This window comes from Equus caballus, chromosome 5 (assembly GCF_041296265.1).
Source record: "Equus caballus isolate H_3958 breed thoroughbred chromosome 5, TB-T2T, whole genome shotgun sequence".
Lineage (NCBI taxonomy): Eukaryota > Metazoa > Chordata > Mammalia > Perissodactyla > Equidae > Equus > Equus caballus.
Window position 1 is genome coordinate 77,629,682 of NC_091688.1, and position 24,318 is coordinate 77,653,999.

At 34.8% G+C, this 24,318-nt stretch overlaps 1 protein-coding gene across 12 annotated transcripts in view; it reads left to right on the forward strand.

Moving 5' to 3' along the window:
- EVI5 (ecotropic viral integration site 5) overlaps positions 1-24,318 on the forward strand; it is a 223,019-nt gene that overhangs the window by 136,440 nt on the left and 62,261 nt on the right. For all 12 annotated transcript variants that reach the window (XM_070268726.1, XM_023641642.2, XM_070268727.1 and 9 more), the window contains 2 exons: positions 10,161-10,307; positions 18,119-18,214. In XM_070268726.1, the coding sequence (XP_070124827.1) occupies positions 10,161-10,307; positions 18,119-18,214 (243 nt within the window). The remainder of the gene's footprint in view (positions 1-10,160; positions 10,308-18,118; positions 18,215-24,318) is intronic.

Here is a 24,318-nt window from a genome sequence, read left to right on the forward strand (position 1 = left end):
ATTTAAGGATCATTGGAATTCCTGAGAACGTGGAAAAGGAAAATGGAGCAGAAAGTGTGCTTAATGAAATAATAGAAAAGAACTTCCCAAATCTAGGGATTGAGGGAGAAATGTGTGTGGAGGAAGCTTTCAGATCTCCTAGATTTGTCAATGTAAAAAGACCTACTGCAAGGCATATAGTAGTAAAAATGGCAAAAATGAAAGAGAAATAAAGAATACTCAGGGCAGCAAGACAGAAGAAAATAACCTACAAAGGAACTCCTATCAGATTTTCAGCGGATTTCTCTATGGAAACCTGACAAGCTAGGAGAGAATGGAGTGACATATTCAAAACTTTAAAAGATAAAAATCTTCAGCCAAGAATACGCTATCCAGCAAAAATATCCTTCAGATTTGAGGGAGAAATTAAATCTTTCCCAGACAAACAAAAGTTAAGGGAATTTGTAACCAGAAGTCCTCCACTACAAGAAATCCTCAAGAAGGCTCTCATACTTGAAAAAAGAAAAAAAGGGAGAAAGGGGTCACAAACCACAGAGTAGGGAGACAGATAGATAGAACCAGAATAGGATAGCAAATATTCAGCTATAGCCTTAGGATAAAGGTAAGGAAACCACCAAAGCAAAGATGATCTTATCACCCTAACTACAAACTCATAACATGAGTTGGAATAAGAAATGGAAATAATAATTTAGGAGGGGAAGAGGAAAGGGACTAAATTAGTCTAGGCCAAGTAAGTAAGAGACCACCAGAGAGTAGACTATATTATACATGAGATTCTAAACACAAACTTCAGGGTGGCCACTAAACTAAAAAACAGAACAGTGCCACAAAACACAAATAAGGAAAAATGTAAGAAACCCAGCATAAGAAATTGCAGTAGTCAATAGATAGGCTAAAACACACAGACAAGAAACAAAGGTAATACAGGAAAACCAGATAACGAGCAACAGATTGACAGCATTAAGTCCAAATGCATCAATAATCACCCTCAATGTAAACGGATTGAACTCTCCAATAAAAAGACACACAGTAGCAAAATGGATTAAAGAACAAGATCCAACAATTTGTTGCCTCCAGGAAACACAGCTCAGCCCCAAGGACAAACACAGGCTCAGAGTGAAGGGGTGGAAGACAATACTTCAAGCTAACAGCAAGCAAAAGAAAGCAGGTGTTGCAATACTTACATCAGACAAAACGGATTTCAAAATAAGGCAGGTAAAGAGAGACACAGAGGGACAATATATAATGATCAAAGGGACACTTCATCAAGAAGAAATAACACTTATAAATATCTATGCACCCAACACAGGAACACTAAAGTTCATAAAGCAACTATTAACAGACCTTAAGGAAGATGTTAAAAACAACACAATAATAGTAGGGGACCTCAACACCCCACTCACATCAATGGACAGATCATGCAGACAGAAAATCAACAAGGAAATAGTGGAGCTAAACAAAAAACTAAAACAATTGGACTTGATAGACATTTATAGAATGCTTCATCCTAAAACAGCAGAATACACATTCTTCTCAAGTGTGCATGGAACATTCTCAAGGATAGACCATATGTTGGGAAAGAAGGCAAACCTCTACAAATTTTTTAAAAAATGAAATAATAACAAGCCTCTTCTCCGATCATAGTGCTATAAGGCTAGAAATTAATTACAGGAAAAAAGCTGAGAAAGGCACAAGGATGTGGAGACTAAACAACACACTACTGAACAAGCAATGGATCATTGAAGAAATTAAAGAAGAAATCAAAAAGTACCTGGAGACAAATGAAAATGATAACATGCCATACCAACTCATATGGGATACAGCAAAAGCTGTATTGAGGAAAATTCATCACAATACAGACACATCTTAACAAACAAGAAAAATCCCAAATAAGCAATCTTAAACTACACCTAACTGAATTAGAGAAAGAACAACAAACAAAGCCCAAAGTCAGCAGAAGGAGAGAAATAATAAAAATGAGAGCAGAAATAAATGCTATTGAAACGAAAAAGGCGGTAGAAAGGATCAATGAAACAAAGAGCTGATTCTTTGAGAAGATAAATAAAATTGACAAACCCCTAGCCAGACTTGCAAAGAAAAAAAGGGAGAAAACTCAAATGAACAAAATCAGAAATGAAAGAGGAGAAATAACAACAGACTCTCCAGAAATACAACGGATTATAAGAGAATACTATGAAAAATTATATGCCAACAAAATGGATAACCTAGAGGAAATGGATAAATTCTTGGACTCCTACAATCTCCCAAAGCTCACTCAAGAAGAAGCAGACAATTTGAACAGACCAATCACAAGGAAAGAGATTGAAACAGCAATCAAAAACATCCCAAAGAATAAAACCCGAGGACCAGATGGCTTTCCTGGGGAATTCTACCAAACTTTCAGAGAGGATGTAATACCTATCCTTTTCAAGCTATTCCAAAAAATTAGGGAGGATGGAACACTTCCTAACACATTCTCCGAGGCCAACATCACTCTGATACCAAAGCCTGACAAGGACACCACAAAAAAAGAGAACTACAGGCCAATATCACTGATGAACATAGATGCAAAAATTCTAAATAAAATTTTGGCAACCAGAATTCAGCAACTCATCAAAATGATCATACATCATGATCAAGTGGGATTCATACCAGGGACACAGGGATGGTTCAACATCCGCAAATCAATCAACGTGATACACCACATCAACAAACTGTGGAATAACAACCACATGATCATCTCAATAGATGCAGAGAAAGCATTTGACAAGATCCAACAGCCATTTATGATAAAAACTCTGAACAAAATGGGCATAGAAGCGAACTACCTCAACATAATAAAGGCCATATGTGACAAACCCACAGCCAACATCATACTCAATGGGCAAAAACTGAGTGCCATCTCCCTGAAAACAGGATGCCCTCTATCACCACTCTTATTTAACATAGTACTGGAAGTCCGGGCCAGAGCAATCAGGCAAGAAAAAGGAATAAAAGGAATCCAAATAGGGAGGGAAGAAGTGAAACTCTCACTGTTTGCAGACGACATGATCTTATATATAGAAAACCCCAAAGAAGCCATTGGAAAACTCTTAGAAGTAATCAACAACTACAGCAACGTTGCAGGGTATAAAATCAATTTGCATAAGTCAGTAGCATTTCTATATTCTAATAACGAGCTAACAGAAAAAGAACTCAAGAACACAATACCATTCACAATCGCAACAAAAAGAATAAAATACCTTGGGATAAATTTGACTAAGGAAGTGGAGGACCTATATAATGAAAAGTACAAGGCCTGTCTGAGAGAATTGGATGATGACATAAAGAGATGGAAAGACATTGCATGTACATGGATTGGAAGAATAAACAGAGTTAAAATTCCGTTCTACCTAAAGCAATCTACAGATTCAATGCTATCCCAATCAGAATCCCAATGACATTCTTTACAGAATTAGAACAAAGAATCCTAAAATTCATATGGGGCAACAAAAGACCCCGAATTGCTAAAGCAATCCTGAAAAAAAAGAACAAAGCTGGAGGCATCACAATCCCTGACTTCAAAACATACTACAAAGCTACAGTAATCACAACAGCATGGTACTGGTACAAAAACAGGTGCACAGATCAATGGAACAGAATTGAAAGCCCAGAAATAAAACCACACATCTATGGACAACTAATCTTCAACAAAGGAGCTGAGGTTATACAATGGAGAAAAGGAAGTCTTTTCAACAAATGGTGCTGGGAAAACTGGAAAGCCACATGTAAAAGAATGAAAATTGACCATTCTTTCTCACCATTTACCAAAATAAACTCAAAATGGATCAAAGACCTGAGGGTGAGACCTGAAACCATAAGGCTTTTAGAAGAAAACGTAGGCAGTACACTCTTTGACATCAGTATTAAAAGGATCTTTTCGGACACCATGTCTCCTCGGAGAAGGGAAACAATAGAAAGAATTAACAAATGGGACTTCATCAGACTAAAGAGCTTCTTCAAGGCAAATGAAAACAGGATTGAAACAAAAAACAACCCACTAACTGGGAAAAAAAATTTGCAAGTCATATATCTGACAAAGGCTTAATATCCATAATATATAAAGAACTCTCACAACTCAACAACAAAAAATCAAACAACCCGATCAAAAAATGGGCTGGAGACATGAACAGACATTTCTCTAAAGAAGATATACAGATGGCCAATAGGCACATGAAAAGATGTTCAACATCGCTGATCATCAGGGAAATGCAAATCAAAACTACATTAAGATATCACCTTACACCCCTTAGAATGACAAAAATATCTAAAACTAATAGCAACAAATGTTGGAGAGGTTGCGGAGAAAAAGGAACCCTCATACACTGCTGGTGAGAATGCAAACTGGTGCAGCCACTAGGGAAAACAGTATGGAGATTCCTAAAAAAATTAAAAATAGAACTACCATACGACCCAGCTATTCCACTACTGGGTATCTATCCAAAGAGCTTGAAGTCAGCAATTCCTAAAGTCCTATACACCCCAATGTTTATTGTAGCATTATTTACAATAGCCAGGACATGGAAGCAACCTAAGTGCCCATCAACAGATGAATGGATAAAGAAGATGTGGTACATATACACAATGGAATACTATTCAGCTGTAAAACAGAACAAAAGCATTCCATTTGCAATAACATGGATGCACCTTGAGGGAATTATGTTAAGTGAAATAAGCCAGTTAGAGAAGGACAATCTCTGTATGACTCCACTCATATGAGAAATTTAAAAATGTAGACAGAGAGACAGATTGGTGGCTACCAGGGAAAATGTGGGGTGGAGGGTGGGCACAGCAGGTGGAGTGGTGCACCTGCAACACGACTGACAATCAATAATGTACAACTGAGGGGCCGGCCCGGTGGCGCAGCGGTTAAGTTCGCATGTTCCGCTTCTCGGCGGCCCGGGGTTCGCTGGTTCGGATCCCGGGTGCGGACATGGCACTGCTTGGCAGCCATGCTGTGGGAGGCGTCCCACGTATAAACTAGAGGAAGATGGGCACGGATGTTAGCTCAGAGCCAGGCTTCCTCAGCAAAAAGAGGAGGACTGGCAGTAGTTAGCTGAGGGCTAATCTTCCTCCAAAAAAACAAAAAAAAAAAACAAAAAAAAAACAAAAAAAAACAAAAAAAATAATGTACAACTGAAATTTTACAAGTTTGTAACCTATCATTAACTCAATGGAAAAAAGCATATTATTTGCTGGATATTGCATTCTGGGTTGTTAGGTTTTTCTTTCAATACTTTAAGTTACTCTTGTCAGAAACCATGCAAGCCAGAATTCTGTTGTAATTCTTACTTTTATTCCTCTGTGTGTAATGCTTTTTCCCCCTTCTGGCTGCCTTCAAGATTTCCTCTGTCTTTTCTTTTTTAGCAGTTTGAATATGATATGATTTGATGTGTTTTTTGCTTTGTTTTTTCTTTGAGCTTCTTGGACTTGTGGATTTGTGTCTGCTGTGCAATTTGGAAAATTCTTGGTCATTATTTCTTCAAATATTTCTTCTGTCCCATACTCTCTTCTCCTCCTGGGATTCCAATTACACATGTGTTAGATTGTTTGATGTTGGATGTTCTGTTCTTCACCCCCCCCCATTATTTTCTCTCTTTGTGCTTTTGTTTCTATTGACTGAAGTGTTTCTGTTGACTTATTGAGAGCACTCATTCTTTCCTCCACTTTGTATGTTCTCTGATGAGACACTGAAGGCATTCTTCACATCTATTACTGTTGTTTTCCATTTCTAGCATTTCTGTTGCATTCTTATGGTTTTCATTTATCTGCTGATATTACCTATCTGATCTTGGATGTTTTTCACCTTTCCCTTAAAGCCTTCAGCATATTAATCACAGTTGTTTAAATTCCCTGTCAGATAATTTCAATATCTGTGTCATACTTGAGGCTGGTTCTGTTGATTGCTTTGTCTCTTGGTAGTGTTTTATTTTTTCTTACCTTTTCCTACACTTTGTAATTTTTTGTTGAAAACTGTATATCTTGTGTAGGACAGTAGACTAAGGTAAATATTTTTTTTTGCCTGGAAATGGGCACACCGTACCTTCTATTTGGCCTTTAATGTGGGGGATTTGAGTTAATATAGTCAGGAGTTGGGCTGGGTTTGAGGTTTGTTGTTTCTGTGGTTACCCTCTTTGCACCACAGTCTTCAAATTCCTCTAGCAATATCTTATTTTTAGATTGGAGGCTGGTTTGCCAATGGGTTTTCTCAATGTCTTTAGGTCTTCCCTTTGCACAGCACTTCAGAGAGGGTCAGTCTCGAGCAATATTCCACTCTTACTTGTTATAGGAAGTCGGAGGGGCAGAGAACAACTCTTCCCTATTATCTGATAAAGCCTCAGTCTTAGGCTGCCCTGTGTCCCTGGATCTGGAGTGTTTGGCCTTCTCAGTGCTCCTGCCCTACCTCCAGCTATAGTCCTAGGCCCAAAATACAGTCCTGGCCCTTCCTCAGATGCAGTGATTCCCCCAGTGCCTCAAGGGCAACTGTGCTGGTTGCCCTGCTCCATGCAAATTAAACCTTTTATTCCCTAGAGGAGACGAGCAAGGTTTAGTGACCCTCCTATGTTAACTGCTGTTCACCTCCCTCAGGCCTGTACCATGCAGTTCTCTTTCTCAGGACTCTCATCAGTCGTCTTTGAGTGTACCTGTTGGAGTCAATGAAGAAAAAGTATATAAGAGTTTTTGAACTCTGCTCCCCACCTTGGGCTTCATACTCGCTAGCCGGCTCACACTTGGCCTCTACCGATTTGATATTTATTCTAGCTGAATTATTCTTCACAGCTTCTGGCTGAATCTGTCCTGTGTCTCCTTAGATTTGGGCTAGTCAGTTGCCCTGTGACCCCACCTCTCTGTGTTTAACAGTTTGGCTGTTTTTTGTTTGGTTTTTTTAGTTAAAAGGGTGGGAGTAATGCTCTTTCTGACTCTCTACATCCATGATCAGAAATCGTCTTTATTGTCATGTGTTTGAAATTGTTTTATTTTGTGCTTTCTGTTTCTTTCTTTTTTTCTCCTTTGCTTTTTATTGGATTAATTTAGTTTTTGTCTCTTTCTCTCTACTAATTTGAATTTTATAATTCTTTTTCTTTTCTATTAGCATTTATTACCTGAAAAAAATTGAAAATGCTTACCCGACTGAATACAGTCTAAAGTTAATAATGATCTCCGTCTTCCTTCCAAACTGTGTAAAGGACCTTTGAAGAACTTCAAGTGCTTTTCTTCCAGCTTCCGTTCTTACATGTTACTATGATTGTGCGTCTTTTTTGTGTGTGAGGAAGATTTGCCCTGAGCTAACATCCATTGTCAATCCTCCTCTTTTTTTGCTTGAGGAAGATCAGCCCTGAGGTAACATCTATGCTCTTCCTCTGCTCTGTATGTGGGATACCTCCACAGCATGGCTGATGAGTGGAGAAGGTCCACACCCAGGATCTGAACCTGTAAACCCCAGGCCACCAAAGGGGAGCAACAGAACTTTAACCACTCGGCCATGGGACGGCCCCTGTACATCTTTTTTTATACCTCCAAATTACTAGACATTATTGTTGTGTTTTATGGAGTCAATGCTCATTTGGATTTGTCCACTTGTTTGCCAATTTTTTGCTCTCTATTCTTACTTTTATTTGGTAGTTTCTTTCCAGTTTCAATCATGAATTGTAAACTCTCTCATTTTCTTAAAATATGCTTTTCTCTCACCCTTATATGATAATATAGCTCAATATACTACTGTAGGATGAAATTTGTTTTTTTAAGCACTACATATTTTTCCTCTTGAGATGTCTTCATCTCACAGCTACTCAGTTTTTCCCTTGATTTACCTCTTCTTTTCTTTAGCATTCTGAGCTTTGTTACAATGTATCTTGTTGAGAGTTTGTTTGTATTTATCCTATTTGGGACTAGTTGTGCTTCCTGAACTGTGGATTTATATGTGGTTTTTTTTTCAGTTGTGAAAAGTTCTCACCTATTATCCCTTAGGTCATCATATCTCACTCTTTTTTTTTTTTTTTGGTGAGGAAGATTGACCCTGAGCTAACATTTGTTGCCAATCTTCCTCTTTTTGATTGAGGAAGATTTTTGCTGAGCTAATGTTTGTGGCAATATCCCTCTATTTTGTATGTGGAACGCTGCCACAGCATGGCTTGATGAGCAGTGTGTAGGTCGATGTCTGGGATCTGAACCAGCGAACCCCAGCCCACCAAAGCAGAGCGTGTGAACTTAACCACTACAACACTGGGCCGGCCCTCACTTTTTTTTTCCTATTTTGTCCTGCAACCCTTACCAGGTATATTTTGTACTTCCTGTTCTCTTTTCTATGTCTCTTGACCTCTTATGGGACACTAATTATTTCTTCACTATATCTAACCTCTTATTTAAGCCTTTAATTGAATTTTTAATATGAGTGGCTATAGTAATTTCTAGAAATTGTGTTTGGTTATTTTTCACATTTGCTGAAAATTGTTTTGACAGTGACTTGTTCTTTGCTTATGTTTTTGCTTCTTTTTATGTCTAATAATTTTAAACATACACTATTTTATATGAAGTCCTTATATGATTATTTTATTATCTAGAGTCCCTAAAAATCTATTCTTGCTATCGTTTTTGTCTACTGTTTCTGAGTCATGATCAGTTCTTGGTGTTTTTTTATGTGTGAATGTTTTGTGATTTGGCATCATGGACTTGTAATCAGGGCCGCAGGGAGGTGGGTTATCTGTGGGAATTCTTTGTAGCTTAGGTTAAAGATATATCCCTCTGAAGTGTAGTTATTTGTTTTAATGTTAGGTGTGACAGTAAAAAGAGGTTGTGGAAAATTTTCAATACAGTATTAAGAATTTCCCTCTTATTTTTGTAAACAGACAATATTCATTGATTGAAAGTAAGATAGAAGAGCACAATATAGAGGATGGTCTTAGAAAGGAGGCATTTCTTCTGCAAGTCAGGAAGATAAGTAAAAGGAAAATGATAGAAAGTTTTGGAGCTTAAATCTGTTGGATGATCCAGATTTTTTTATTAAAACTAGAAGCAGGGTCATTTTCTTAGAGTGAGGTAGAATGGTATAATAATAGTAACAGCTGGGCATTTTTTTAAGTATGTGTTAAATTTCAGGCGTCATGCGAGACTTTTTGTAAACTTTTCTCGTATAATTCTTATAACACAGCCTTGAAAGGCAAGTAGTAATGGCTGTGCCTATACCAGTGTACTGAAATTTGATATGATTCAATAACTTGACCAAGATTGAAGAACTGTTAAATGAAGATCCAGATTTTACCTATCTTTGGTTATGAAAGTCCCTTCTGTTTCTTTCGGGCCCCTAATAGAATAATTTGTGGTTGAAAGATTTCAGGTTGGGGCAAGCCTGAATGGGCAAACTACCTCATGTCAGTCTAGGTCTATATATTATTTTAGCATGTCCTGTAGTTATGCACTGAGCTGCAAGCATTTATTGAATTCTTATGATATATTAAGCCCTGTTATATGTATTATCTCATTTAATTTTGAAGACAACCAAATGAGAAATAGGTAGTATTTTTATATACATTTTTCAAATGAGGAGATAGAGACTCAGAGATATTAACTAGTTTGCTTAATCACCAAATAGCAAGCTAGAATTCAAAACAGTCCATGTTTGATAAAAACAAACTGTGCTATACTCTGGAGGAATGTAGGAGTGCACGTGACACATGTCATGACATCAAGGAGTTTATAGTTCAGTAAATGGTGATGGTAGCTTTCACCAGATCTGTGCTTACTTTTGGCAACTGGAAAGAGGAGTTAAATTCATCATATTCCTATATCTACTCACTTTGTACCACACTGCTTATTTCAGAAAGTAATACCTTCAAGTTCTACATAAACATCCTTATAGTTTATGGGTATTTATTTTATAAATGGTAAATTGAGCTATAATGAGAATTTCCAGTATGAACCTTATGTATTTTTTTGGATGATTTGATTTTTAAAGCAGTTTTATAAACTTTTTCTAAGTATTTAACTACTTGTTAAATAAAATTGGCATATGACTAATAACATTTTTTATAATGTTGTCAAGGCATAAAATGGGTAGGTAGAAGTTTGTGGGTTTTTTCAGGCCCTTTATCTAAAGTCTGAGTATTTATATTTTTAATTATTAGAACCAGATCAATAGTAACCATCTTCGAAGAGCAGAACAAGAGGTGATCAGTCTGCAGGAGAAGGTGCAGTACCTTTCTGCACAGAACAAAGGACTGCTTACTCAGTTAAGTGAAGCAAAGCGCAGACAAGCAGAGATTGAATGCAAGGTAAATATGTCAACTAACTAGTTTCTATTTTTGTCAATATAATAATGCTTTTTTTGTTTTTGTCTCATCATTGATTATATTATTTTAAAACCAAAAAAGTCTTATTTCCCACTTTTCCTGAACTTGGTTTAATGGTTGCTTTTGGACCAGGTTAGCTCATCTTGCTTTGGGATAGATTTCAGGCAAGAAACCTCATTTTCAACCACTTTGTAAAACGCTAGTGCAGGAAACAAGTTAACTAAGTGGTTGAAATGGGTAGCTCTTTACAGTTTTTCTTTTGACCTGTCATCTGTTAAAACCAAAGCTTTTAATGTCTCAGCCAAAAAGATAGGCAATTTAGGGAGGTTAGGGCAACTCTGCTTTAATTGATGCCTTATTAGTGGTCTGTCAATATTAATATATGTCTCCTGGATAAGAGTAGAGAGCAAAAGATGTGTGCATGTACTAATAAGTTGGGAAAATTGTGCACATTCCCCGTTATTATGCTAATCTGTTTTTCTATTTTTTTGTGAAGTATTTAGATTCATAAAGCAAGAAAAAGGATTTGAATGCAAGTACATTTTTTTCCTGAAATAAATTTATAGTATAGCAGTGGTGAGAGCGAGAGGAGACAGGAAGTGGGATAGAAGGAGAGGGGTGTGTGTGTTTGTGTTTGAAATAACAAAGAGATGACTGGGGTCTGAGCATTAGAATGAATTACCGAGGACAAGTTATGGAATTTTAAAAATAAACTAGACATCCATCTTTCCGTGATGAAATAGTAGGAATGATACTTTCATTTAATTTTTAAAGAGTCCAGCCTTGTTATTCTATGATAAGAAATAAGACTTTCAATGGCACATATAAAGCTGTAATTCCATCAACTTGTTCTGGTGTCATTAAAAACCAAGAGTGAAGCTTGAGTGGTTTATCAGTGTCACTGAAATCCAGAGTTGAAATTACATCCTAATAAATATGCATGACTGTTACAATTTACACTGACAGAAATCTGTAGGCAGTACTGAAATTTGTACTAACTTGAGTAGTCCCTTTTGAAGGATATGACAACTAATTTAAAAATAAAATGTTGTGACATAAAGTGATATCAGTTTGACTTGTCATACTAATATCTGATTGAGTTTTTATGATATATTGTCTATGCTGACTTATTTTTAATAAAGAACTAAATTTAATCTTTTTTCATTATTGGTGTAAGTTTTCCATAAACGTGTTGATAGCGCTGTTACTGGATTTAATATTGCTCTTCAAATGCCTTAGTGCCTTTTAATCAAAGTAAAATGTTCTTTGGAAATAAATATTTGGGGAGTTTGCTGATGAAAATAACTGTTTTCTTTGACTTTATCTAAGTAGTGGGCTCAGGTTGATAATCTTAAGAAAAGACATGAGATTTTATTTAATTTTTAATTGTTCATTAGTACCTCCGTGAAGTATGTTACAGATGCTCACTCCATCTCTCCCTGTGTTTGAGCTTTATATTGATTTATTCAATCTTTTGTAATGTTTTCCAGATTTCAAGAATGACCAGTGTATTAATTGTCACCCTAACACCTAGTACATATACAAATACATATGTGTTTTATCTTGTTGTGTAGAAACAAACCTAACTTTTTCAAGGAAGCCAGTCCTTCAGTTATATAATCTGATTCATTTTCATTTAGTCTTATATGATTATAGCTTATGATTTGTTGATAAGTAATTATTAAAGCTCATTTTATTCTTCATTTATGCAAAATGTCAGGATACTGTTTTTAATATTAACATTATTTTCCCTCTATAAGTGAATTAGAATGTTCCCATTTAAAGATGAAATAGTACAAGTCTATGATCCCTAATATGAAAATCTAAAACACTCTGAAACCCAAACATTTTTTCATAAGTTTCACACAAACTCATTTGGAAGTAAAACTTAATTTGAATTGTTATATAACCATGTGTAATTTTTATTTATCTCAGTTGGTATAGGTTTTTATTCATCACTGCTTCATTGTGGTAAACATTGAGTATACTGTTTCATTATGGATGCTGCCTTAGATCTTGCTGGATAATACTAATGTATGGTTTATGCACCTTATTACTTTTCTAAAATGTAAAACTCTGAAATTCTGTAACACATCTGGCCCCTAGAATTCCAGTAATGAGATTGTGGGATTTCCTTGAAAATCTAACTTTGAAGATTATGGAAAGATTTTATATTCTCTAGTTCTACGAAGAAATATGTATATCCGTGAGAAAAGGTATATTACTTCTTATACACAATTGTAAAATTGTATAATAAATAATAAGTGAGGAAAGTCAATCAAAATATTTTACTGTGATTATAATATTGTACATTTATGGAATAATGATAGGAAGAAATTAAATCTGCTTATGTTTAATATAAATTTTAATAACTTAATACATACACATTTTTTATAATGCTTTGATTTTTTGTTAACAAAGTATAAATGAAAGCATTGCCCACACCTCTATCCCCTTTTATCTCAATCCCTTCCTGACCCTACCACATACCCCTTCTTTTACTTTTTCCTAGGTGGCTGCTTTTGTTATTTTCTGATACATCCTTTTAGAGTCTCCTTTAGGCAGATACTAGCAAGTAAAATTATATAATTTTTCTTTTCCTCAATTTCTTACCTGAAAGTTAGCATACTTTAATATATGTTCTGCTTTTTGCTTTTTTGGTCAGTATGTTTTGTAGAGCTTTCAGTATCAGTGCTTGTAGTTTCTAAGGTACATTGTTTTCCATTGCATGCGTGTACCTTAGTATACCTAAGTGTACAACTAGGTGCTTGTTGATGGGCATATGTGCTGTTTTGCAGTGTTTTGCTGCTACAAGCAGTGTTTAGTGAATAACCTTGGACGTATATAATTTCAGATGTATAGAGGTATAGCTACACATTTCTATAGGATAAACTCCTATAAATTGATTGTTTGGTCAGTGGGTAAATACATTTGTACTTTTTATAGATTTGGTCAGATAACCCTCCTTAGGGTTGTACCATTTTGTACTTTGACCAGCAGGACTTGATAGTACCTCTTTCTTCACTGTGTTATTTACAAAGTGTGTAGCCAAATATTTTCATTTTAAATAAATATATATAATTTACATATTCTAGGACAGTGATTCTCAAATAGGGATGGGAGGAGGTGAGATTATGAAACTTCAGAGAACAATGGCGTCTACTTATGTATTTGTCAAATATTTGGGCGTCTTCTGTTTGTCATTTACTCTTGTAGGAACTGAGGATACAGTAGTAAAGAAGATGGACACAATGTTTAGTGAGACAATAAGTAAAAATAGATGAATCATTACTAATGATGTACTGTAGACTGGGAGTTAAGGGGAAGTGGGAATTAAGATTGAGTGCTAGGAGGTGGTATCAGAGCCGAGACCTCAGGAATAAGAAAGAACCAGTCACATGGAGAGCCAGGGGAAGATCGTTGCGTGAAAAGCATCACAGAGTTCAAGACCCCAAAGCAGAAAAGAACTTGGTTGTCGAGTCTTGTATATAATGAAAAACTGAATGAGATATAGCCAGGGAGGTAGGCTGGGACTCCACTTCTCACCATATAGATGTTTATAGCCCGTGGTAATGAGTTTGGGTTTTACTCTTAAGTGCTATGGGAAGCCACTGGGAAGTTTTAAGTAGGAAAGCAAGATGATATGATAGGATTTTTTTTTTCTGTTTTGCCGTATTTGCTTCAGATTTTTTTTTTAACTTTGAATTTTGAAATAATTTTGTGTTTACAGAAAAGTGGCAAAGATAGAGTCACAATATACCCTTTAATCAGCTCCTGCTAATGTTAACATCTTACATAACCATCGTACATTTATCAATACTAAGAAATGAATGTTGGCAAATGTTATTACTAAACTGCCGACTTTATTCGGATTTCCCCATCATGTCCCAGTCTCCTCTAATCTGTGACAGTTTCTCAGTATTTTTTTTCTTTATTACTTTGACTATTGAAGAATACTGGTCAGGTATTTGGTAGAATACCTCTCAATTTGGGATTGTCTGATGTTTGCTCACGATTAGACTGAGGTTGTGTATTTTAGGAAAGAATACAGAGATGAAGTGTCCTTCTCAGCGCACCGTGTCAGGGGGCGTATTGTATTGATATGTCTTAGCGTTGGTGCTGGTAACCTTGGTCATTTGATTGAGTTGATCTCTGCCAGCTTTTTCCACTGCAAAGCTTTTTTCCTCTTTTACTCTAGTCATTACAAGCAAACTACGAAGTCCAGACCACAGTTTGAGGGCAAAGCAGGGGCATTAAGCCACACCTCCTGAAGGAAAGAGGATCAAAGAGTTTGAGGACATATGCTAAAACCACCGCGATAATGAACACATATTTTGGGGGAACTGTTTGAGGCCACACAAGTATCCTTGAAGTTTCAGCAAGTAATTTTAGCATTTATTAGGGGCTATTGCTTCTAGCAATTAATTATTTTTTAAAAGAACACACATGCCACTGTGTGTGGAGACGGATTTGAGGTGGGATTGGGGAGAGATGTGATATGAGGTCATCAGGTAATAGTACAGGACAGAGGTATTAGCTTGGGCCCAGGTATTGGCAGTGGTAATAAAGACAAGTATATCAATTCAAGATCTATTTTTGTAGAGAACCAACAAGACTTGGAGATTAAATTGGAGAGGGGAAAGATTAGGGGAAAACTGATGCCCAAATATTTGGGTTTTTACATGATTGATATAATTTTTTATACAATGTTAAGTAAAATTAGTACAGTATAAATGTATTAGTTTTCTATTGCTATTTAAAAAATTACCCATAAAACATAGTGGCTTAAAACAGCAGTAAGTACTAATATCCCAGAGTGTCTGTGGATCAGAAATTCAGGAACAGCTTAACCAAGTGGTTCTGGTTTAGAGTCTCTCATGAGGCTGCAGTCATTGGAAAGCTTAGCTGAAGCTAAAGGTTAAGGCTTTTTAGGGGGCTCATTCATGTGGTTACAAGTTGGTGCTGGCTGTTGGAGAGATCACTGTCCTCAAGGACTTTCTCTTAGTAAAGGATATAGACAGGTAAAGACACAGTTACAAGGCAGTATGGGTAGTGCCTTGATTGAAAAGGTATGTAGGACACTATAATGGGAGTTTAGTGTTAGAGTCATGGTTCAAGGAAGGCTCACTAAGGAATGATTAAGCTGAGACCTTAAGGATGTGAAGGAGTTAATTAAGGAAAGGCAACAGAGAGTTCACTAGGCAAAGGGAATAGCATGTGTGAAGAGCAGAAGTGAGAAAGAACAACAGGTTGGTCGTTTTTACTAAAAGAAGTTCATTCTGGCTGGAGGGGAGTTTAGAGAGGAATAGTGGTAAGATATGAAGCTAGAGCAGTGAATAGGAAGCCTGTTAGGTAAAATCTTGGACACCAGTATAAGGACCTGGGATATTATCTCAAGACCTGTGGAGTGCCATTAAAGTGTTTAAAATAAAGGAGTGACAGGATGAGATTTGAGTTTTATTAAACTTAGACACAGTGATGTGCTGGAGCCAGCCAGTAAAGGCTTGCTAGAACCGATAACAAATTGTTAGATTTTCAGGAATTTTGTGACACAGATGTTAAATAGCCATATGACCAATTGAATTATATAGCATAATGAAACAAATTATGGTAGAACAAAGATAATAAATACTCAAACGTCATCATTTCCTAATTATTTTTACATTTTACTATTGTCTGTGCTTTTGAGGTTTGTACCTATTGTGAAATACTTTATAATAGTGTGCTACTGCACATTTCTTCCCAACTCTGTGTTCAATAATGTGATGTTGGCAGCTTGAAATGAGCCATGGTGGAAGTATTTACACCACATAAGTTGGCAAACTACAAGTCAGGGCTTGATTTATTGTTTTGTTGATTATCTAGACCAGAAAGTGGCAAACTATAGCCCATAGCCCAAATCTGACTGACTGTTTTTGTAAATAAAGTTTTATCGGAATATAGCCTTGCCCATTCATTTATGTATTGTCTGTGGCCACTTTCACACTCCAGTGGCAGACAGAGTAGTTGTGATAGACTGTATGACCCACAAGTCTAAAATGTTTACTTCCTGGCCCTTTAAAGAAAAGTTTTTGACTCCTGCTCTGGACTGTTAATGCAGATTAAAATTTAACAGTGTGTTGCATCTTCAGCCTTTGCATTATGAATAGCGCAAAAATATTAGGGAAATTTTCTCCAGTCTTTGATTGCTGTCATCAGAATTAGTAAAAAATTTGCTCACATCATTGACAAATGGGTAAAATTTTAACGTCTTCTGCATTTCGCTTTCATTTCTCTAACATAAACAAAAATAATTAACCAACAGTCATATCAAAACTTAACTTATTCCTCAGTTTCAACCATAGGTAGCTTATGGATACAAGAGTTTGGCAAAAATCAGTGGAAGCATTCTGTGAGAATATATTGACTATATAGAATTTACAATAATGAGTACAATCACACATTGCTTAACGGTGAGGATACATTCTGAGAAAAGTGTCGTTAGGTGATTTCATTGTTGTGTGTACATGATAAGAGTGTACTTACACAAACCTTGATCCTATAGCCTGCTACACATGTAGACTATACAGTACTAATCTAATGGAACCACCATGGTACAAGCAGTCCATTATTGATCGAAACGTTGTTATGCAGCGCGTGGCTGTATTGTATATCTTTATTATCTGTATGTTGTGTACTATACGTCCTCTGTGTCAGTTTATATTAAAATATATAATAAACTTATACATGAACACATATGTGTGTACACACGCGTGCATATATGCCCCTCCCTGAAAGCTGGTTGTTAAGCATTTACCAGCACAGCACTGGGTATAGAGACTTCATGTCCTGGCCATATGCAAATTGGAAAAATATTTAAAGCAGTATTTGAAGTGAAGTACCAACATCATATCTGAAATACAAGAATAAATATAAATTTTTATTTAAAAGTTTAGTGATTACACTTTTACTAAATTTAACATTTTTTAAAATTTTGATATTATAGTACTGTCAGGTGCTAAATTTCTCCTGTGATCATCATGCTGCACATTTTTGATACTAAGTAATTGGTAAATTTCAACTGAAGTTAATGGAGGAGCAAAATAATTTTGCATACCCCGTTTTTCTCTACCACCTTTTCTTCGTATTTTGTTATTTCTGGATCAGTATTATTTAGCATGGATACTCTAGAATATGGTTTTAGAGTTTTCCCTTTGTGAAATTTTGAGGTAGTATGAATGTTTGAGGTGAGATGAATGTTATGCAGAATTGTGATGTAATTCATTTCTATTATTCTTCTCTGTAGTGTAATGTAAATATTCATTAACATTTATTGCCTCAGAAAGAATATAATTTTTTAATATTATCTAGCTCACTCTTAGTATCCATATTTTCTGTTAATCTATTGTCCTAGTTATTTGTGTTTGAAAATTCTCAATAATTGTTCTTGCATAAAAAATTAACAGCTTTCATAGTGACCAGTAATTTTAATAATTTTTATTCATTAAGTTAATTTTTAATTTAAAAATTTTGAGCAATATTTACATGAGGGGTGTTTCTTAATATTTTAAGATGTAATGCTATTCTATATATTTATTCACTTCATATCAAGTTCAGGAAATAATAGCTTTTTTCTCATTTAATCATGGGTCTATTTGATATTTTCTAAAGTTGAGACAGGTCACAAGTGTTTATGTTTTATTACTGGTTTGATTTATATGTTTTAAAAATTTTTTATATGTATATATTTTATTTATTTATTTAATTTTATATTTATGTGGTTTATTATTGGTTTCTTTTGTTTGCCACCCTAGAACAAGGAAGAAGTGATGGCTGTGAGACTCCGGGAAGCAGATAGCATAGCTGCTGTGGCTGAGCTACAGCAGCACATTGCTGAGCTGGAAATCCAGGTACCACATGGTGATAATAAAGTACACATAAAAGTAGTGCAGTTGTGTCCCTTCCCTCTGCACCTGGACAATGACTTAGAGCTTCATCCTAATGACTGTGATTCTATTTTCAACACCTATTAATTTCCGAGTCCGTTTTTTTTGTTGTGGTAAAATACACATAGCATAAAATTTACGATTTTAAAGTGTACAGTTCTGTGACATTAAGTATATTCACATTGTTGTGCAACCAATCTCCAGAACTCTAGTCATCTTGCAAAACTGAAACTCTGTACCCAGCAAAAACAGCTCCTCCTTCCCCCCTTCCCCCAGCCTCTGGAAACCACCATTCTATTCTGTCTCTGAATTTGACTACTCTAGGTAGTTCCTATAAGTGAAATCATACAGTGTCTTTTTGTGACTAGCTTATTTCACTTAGGGTAATGTCATCAAGTTTCATCCATGTTGTAACATGTGTCAGAATCGTCTTCCTTTTTAAGGCCGAATAATATTCCATTGTATGTGTATACCACATTTTGCTTATCCCATTCATCTGTTGATGAATGCTTGGGTTGCTACCACCTTTTGGATATTGTGTATAATGCTACTGTGAACATGCTGTACAAATATCTGTTTGAGTTCCTGCTTTCATTTCTTTGGGGTATGTACCCAGAATTGGAATTGCTGGATCATGTGATAATTCTATGTTTAGTTTTTTGAGGAATTGCTATGCTCTTTTCCACAGCAGCTGCACCATTTTACATTCCCACCAGCAATGCACAAGGATTCCAATTTCTCCCATCCTCACCAACACTTGTTACTTTTCTGTTTTCTTTTTTTTTATAATAGCCATCCTAGTGGGTGTGAAATGGCATCTCATTGTAGTTTTGATTTGCATTTCTCTAATGATTAGTGATGTTGAGCATCGTTTTATGTGCTTATTTGCAAATCATTTATATATCTTTAGAGAAATTTCTATTCAAGTTCTTTGCCCATTTTTTAATCGAATTATTATTGAGTTATGGAAGTTCCTTATATATTCTCAAGGTCACTCTCTTATCAGATATATGGTTTACAAATATTTTCTCCCATTCCACCGGTTCCCTTTTTGTTTGGTTGCTGTTGTCCTTTGATGCACAAAAGTTTTTATTTTTGTTGAAGCCCAACTTACTGATTTTTTTCTTTTGTTGCCTGTACTCAAAGTCCATTTTTGAATGACAATTTATCATATTTCCATATTTTCAAAAGAATTTTCAAAGCTTTAAAAATAAATGTTTTGTCACTTCTTATGTCCTACTTCTTACTGTACAATACCAAGTAGTACATTTCTAATATGGGCAAAGTATTATATTTAAAATCTTATTTCTTTCAAAGTTTTTGATTATATTCTATTCCAAGCTATAATACAGTTTTTGATGCAACATCTAGACTTTTCTTCCCACCTGAAATATCTTTTTGTCCTTAAATTTCAATTCAAAATTCAGTTAATTTCTAAAACTCACATATTATATTATAGCCTCATCTTTTGATCTGGATCAAAAGTAATAAGAATACATTATGATTTCCATAGGTTTATAAAAAAATCCTTTGTGTTCTATTGATAATATTACCCATAAAATACCACATATTCAGAAAAAGTTCAGATACAAACTGACTGCAAAATATATTTATAATCAGCTATTTAAATCATGCTATCATATGCAATTCTGGATTTAATGTGTACTTTTCTAACATCAAGAAAATGATAAAACCTTGCCACATTTCTATACATCTTAGTCACAAAATAGCAAGACTTAAATCACTCTTTTTGTTGATTCTGAAATACTTACTAAAATGAAGAACTTGGTATGTTGCATGGTTTAAAATGAAATGTAACATATGTCATTTTTGAAAAATAGGAGAGAAAATGCATGCAATTTTTACTATCAATAGGAGTATGTTAGTATCAAATGGCTCTTAAGTGTCATTGGAATCCTAGTTGCCGAATTCACTGGTGTTTTGTCAATATTTATCCTGCTTGAGCTTATCTCATTTGTCATTGTTGACCACTTCATCCTCATTGCATTTTCCCCTCCCTTGGCTTTCGTTACATCACTCACTTTTGACTCTCTTCTTTCTTGTTTAACTGTTGTTTTCAGTCTTTATCAGTTCTTCATGTTTGTATTCCTCGGAGAATTTTTGGCTTTTTAAAAACTGTACTGAAATGAAGAGTCTCACTTACATGACTCCAGGAGCCATCTTTATAGCAATGAATCCTAATTTATCTCCAGCCCTAGCATGTTTCCCCTAGCCAATAATTTTTAAACCTTTTAAAAAAATTATTGACACAATATACAGAGAAGTTCATAAACAAAGCTAGATTATAATAAGTGTAAAAAGTGCTACTCATATAGCCACTATAGAGAACAGTACCTGTACCCCAAAAGTGTACCCAATCACACCCTACTTCCTTATCCTGAATTTTATGGTAATCACTCCCTTGCTTTTCCTTATAGTTCTGTCATCTTTTTATGTGTCTCTGATCCATACAGTTTAGTTTTCCCTGCTTATGAATTTTGTGTAGTCATATTAAATATTTTTATTTTTGTCTCTACTTTCTTTGTTCAATGTTATTTTAGTAAGAGTTACCATTTTTATTGTTGTACTTGTTCCATTTTATGAATACATCACAATGTATTTATTCATTGTAATATTAGTGGTCATTTGGGAATTTCCACACTGGGACTGTTTTGAACAATTCTGTGACTGTGAGCAATCTTGTCCACTATACTGATCACATGTGCACAAGTCTCTCTAGCATGTACACCAAGGTGTGGAATGGCTGGGTCATAGAGCATGCAAATCTTCAACTGTATTTTCCAAAGTGCTTGTACTAGTTTAAACTCCCAACAGCAGCATATGAAAATTCTTGTTGTTCCACATCCTCCCTAACACTTGGTGTCAGATATTTTAATTTTTGCCAGTCTGGTGAGTATGCAGTGATATTTCATTGTGGTTTTAATTTCCATTGACCTCATTACTAATAAGATTGGCCATTTGGATTTCCTCTTTCGTAAGGTGCCTGTTAAAGTCTTTTTTGTATATTTTCCTGTTGGGTTGTCTGTCTTTTTTTAATGGATATGTAGTTCCTTCAATATTGATGTCATGTTTTACAAATACCTGCTCTCACGCTGTGACTTGTCTTTTGTTGGTGGTGTTTTTGATGAATATTACCAGTGGTTTTAATGGACAGTAGACAGCTCCACCTGGGCAGGTACAGGTACTTCAGATTCAACATGTTTAATATCAGATGTGTTCCTATTCCATCCAAAATGTTTTTCTTTTTTTGTGTCTCAAGTCTTGATCAGTGATATCATCTATTATCGAATTGTTCAACCTAGTAGGAATTTCACTTATGCTTTTCTTACCCTCTACCGTATATACCAAGGCTGTATATACAGAGTGTGCAAATTTTCTACTTTATTAGATGATACCGTATTATTTTACAAAGTGCTTGTGCTAGTTAACATCCCTACTAACATTTTACCTGCTCATCTACTTTTGTAGATTTGCCTTCAGATGGTTCTTAATTCATAGATTAAAGTGTTTTGTTCAACTCTTCAGTGCCTTCAAAGGATAAAAGTCCTGAGTAAATCTAATACTAAATCAAAGGTCATTTTAATCATTTCAGACACTTTTTTTTAATCTTTCATAACCTTTCTATTCCTCCTGCCACTCCCTTAATTCATCTGCCTCCACTTAACTGAACATAAGTAACTTCTATTCAGTTTCTTTTTTTCTAACCTCAGCTCTTCCACAGAGCTACTAGAGTTATCTTTCTAAAACATGAAAACTTTTGTTGACTACCTTTTACGTACCAAATCACATCAAAACTCTTTAGCATAAAATGTTTTGTCTTTTCACTATTGCTCAAACCTGAATTTCTAGCTTCATCTCTCACCATTACCTCCCCACCGTCTCCACACACACACACTCACACACTCTCTTTTCAAAATTCTCACATTTTTTCAAAATCAAGTACCCTTCTACATGCTACTATGTTTCCATAAATTATATTTTTCTATACCCTCTAGTCCTCTGCTTTTTATTTATTTCTGCTCACTGAGTTCTCCTTGGCTAGTTTGTGATTAGTATGTTTAGCAAATGTGTTTTCAGTAAAAGTCTTAATGATTTAACTTTCACTCTTTTATTTATTTATTACATGCAGATTAAGATCCATAAATAGATCTGTTGTTAAAACTTGAAACTCATTTTTCAATTATAAGAATGATACATTTTAGGTTATTCTTAGTCATGGAAATATCTTAGGTCATTTTCAAGTTCCACTAGGGGGAGAACTCAACTTAGTCAAATATTTTTATACATCAAATCTCTTCAGACCAACTCTTCAATTACTGTTAACTCTCTTGTGAGTAAAATGTTTTCCCAAAAACCAAATTCTCGCAAACTCTTCTTTTAATAAATTATATTATTATGTAATCTATTTGATATAATTAAAGCCTGCTTTTTAAATGTAGTTATGAAAATTATACTTTTGTAAATGTCATATTTAGATGAGGAAACATTAAATAAATACTCAAACACTGTAATATTCTGTAGTAGATAGACTTCTGAGGCTGAAGTTTATTAAACTTGTTTCAAAGATTCTTCACTCAACTTGAAACTTTGAGGTCTGACAAAGTTTGTAATCTGCCTTCATGTTAATATTCTGAGATGACTACGTCTGTAGTATACTTAATATTCTTTATAATAATGCCTTTCCCCCTGTCTTTGGAGGAACTGTTTAATATTAATATCTCACAGTGAATTTAACCTTCTTTAAGTGTTGCAGCTTTCAAATTTTAGCCATTTCCTAGAACTGTTTTCAAAAGGTATCACCTAAGTTTCCTCCTTCTCAAACAGAATGACACTTATTGGCGGATTTCAGTCACCATTCTACTATAATGCTTGTTTAGAGCAGATCATATACCTATAAAATTAAGGGATTGGACTGTAAGTTTCCACTAAAAAAAAACACTGTGATAACATGTAGTATATCATTTTAATTTTTTTGACAATTCAGTGTTACCATTATGAATTTTAAATACTATATAAACCTCTCACTTCATTCAGGTCTTTGTTATTTTCTTAGATAAAGCTCCTTTGGCCAAATTTCTATCTAAAAATAATATTCCTATTCTAATTACTATACTCTTATGCTGCTTTATATATCTTCAAAATCACTAATTTTTGCGAAAAATTATACGTCTTTGTTGTTATTCACATTCTCTACCAGAATGGAAGCTCTATGAGAGAAAAATTCTCACCTGTCTTGTAAAGTTGCTGTTTCCTCTGTGCTTGGATAATTCCTGGTGTATAACCATCACTCAAATATTTGTTTTTGAAGAAATGAAATCAATACAATAATTCGCTCATCTACTGTTGTTTCTACAAGTGATTTTTAATGTATGTAATTTGAGTGTTCAAAATTTTTAAATTCAGAGATCATTAGTATATTCACATATGTATCAATTTGCATACATTCTTTTATCATTAGGTCACAACTGGTTAGGAAGGATAAAATGAATTCAGACTCAGCCTAAATGTGTTTATCCTTATACAGAAGGAATGAGTCTGGATGCCTTCTTTGAAATGTGGTTGGATGGAATTTAAACCTTAAAAAATTCATATACATTTATTGTTAGTGTTAATGGCTTTAGTTACATGTGAGATAATGCCAGGTTTTTCTTTTAAAGGAGAAATTTATTTTTTCTTGCTAACTGCACAATTACAACAAACCAAAGACATTTTAATAACTATATTAAAAAAGCAGGCTTTAAAATTAGCTTTTCTGGTTGAATGTCTCAAGCTAATGAAAGTTAAGGAGGCTGCAAAAATAAATATGATACACCCCAATCAGAATAAAAAGGATCAAAAAATTTAATTATTAATAGGAACAAGAGGATTTTAGAATCCTAAATGACTCTGTGGTCAAAACTTTATGTCTTTTTGTTTTCTTATAATTGCTGGAGATTTTGTAGTGGTTAACAGTATGGATTTTGAAGTCAAACCACTTATTAACTGTCTTGTCTGTGACAAATTATTTAACTGATTTTTTTATTTACTCATTCAAAATTAAGGATCCT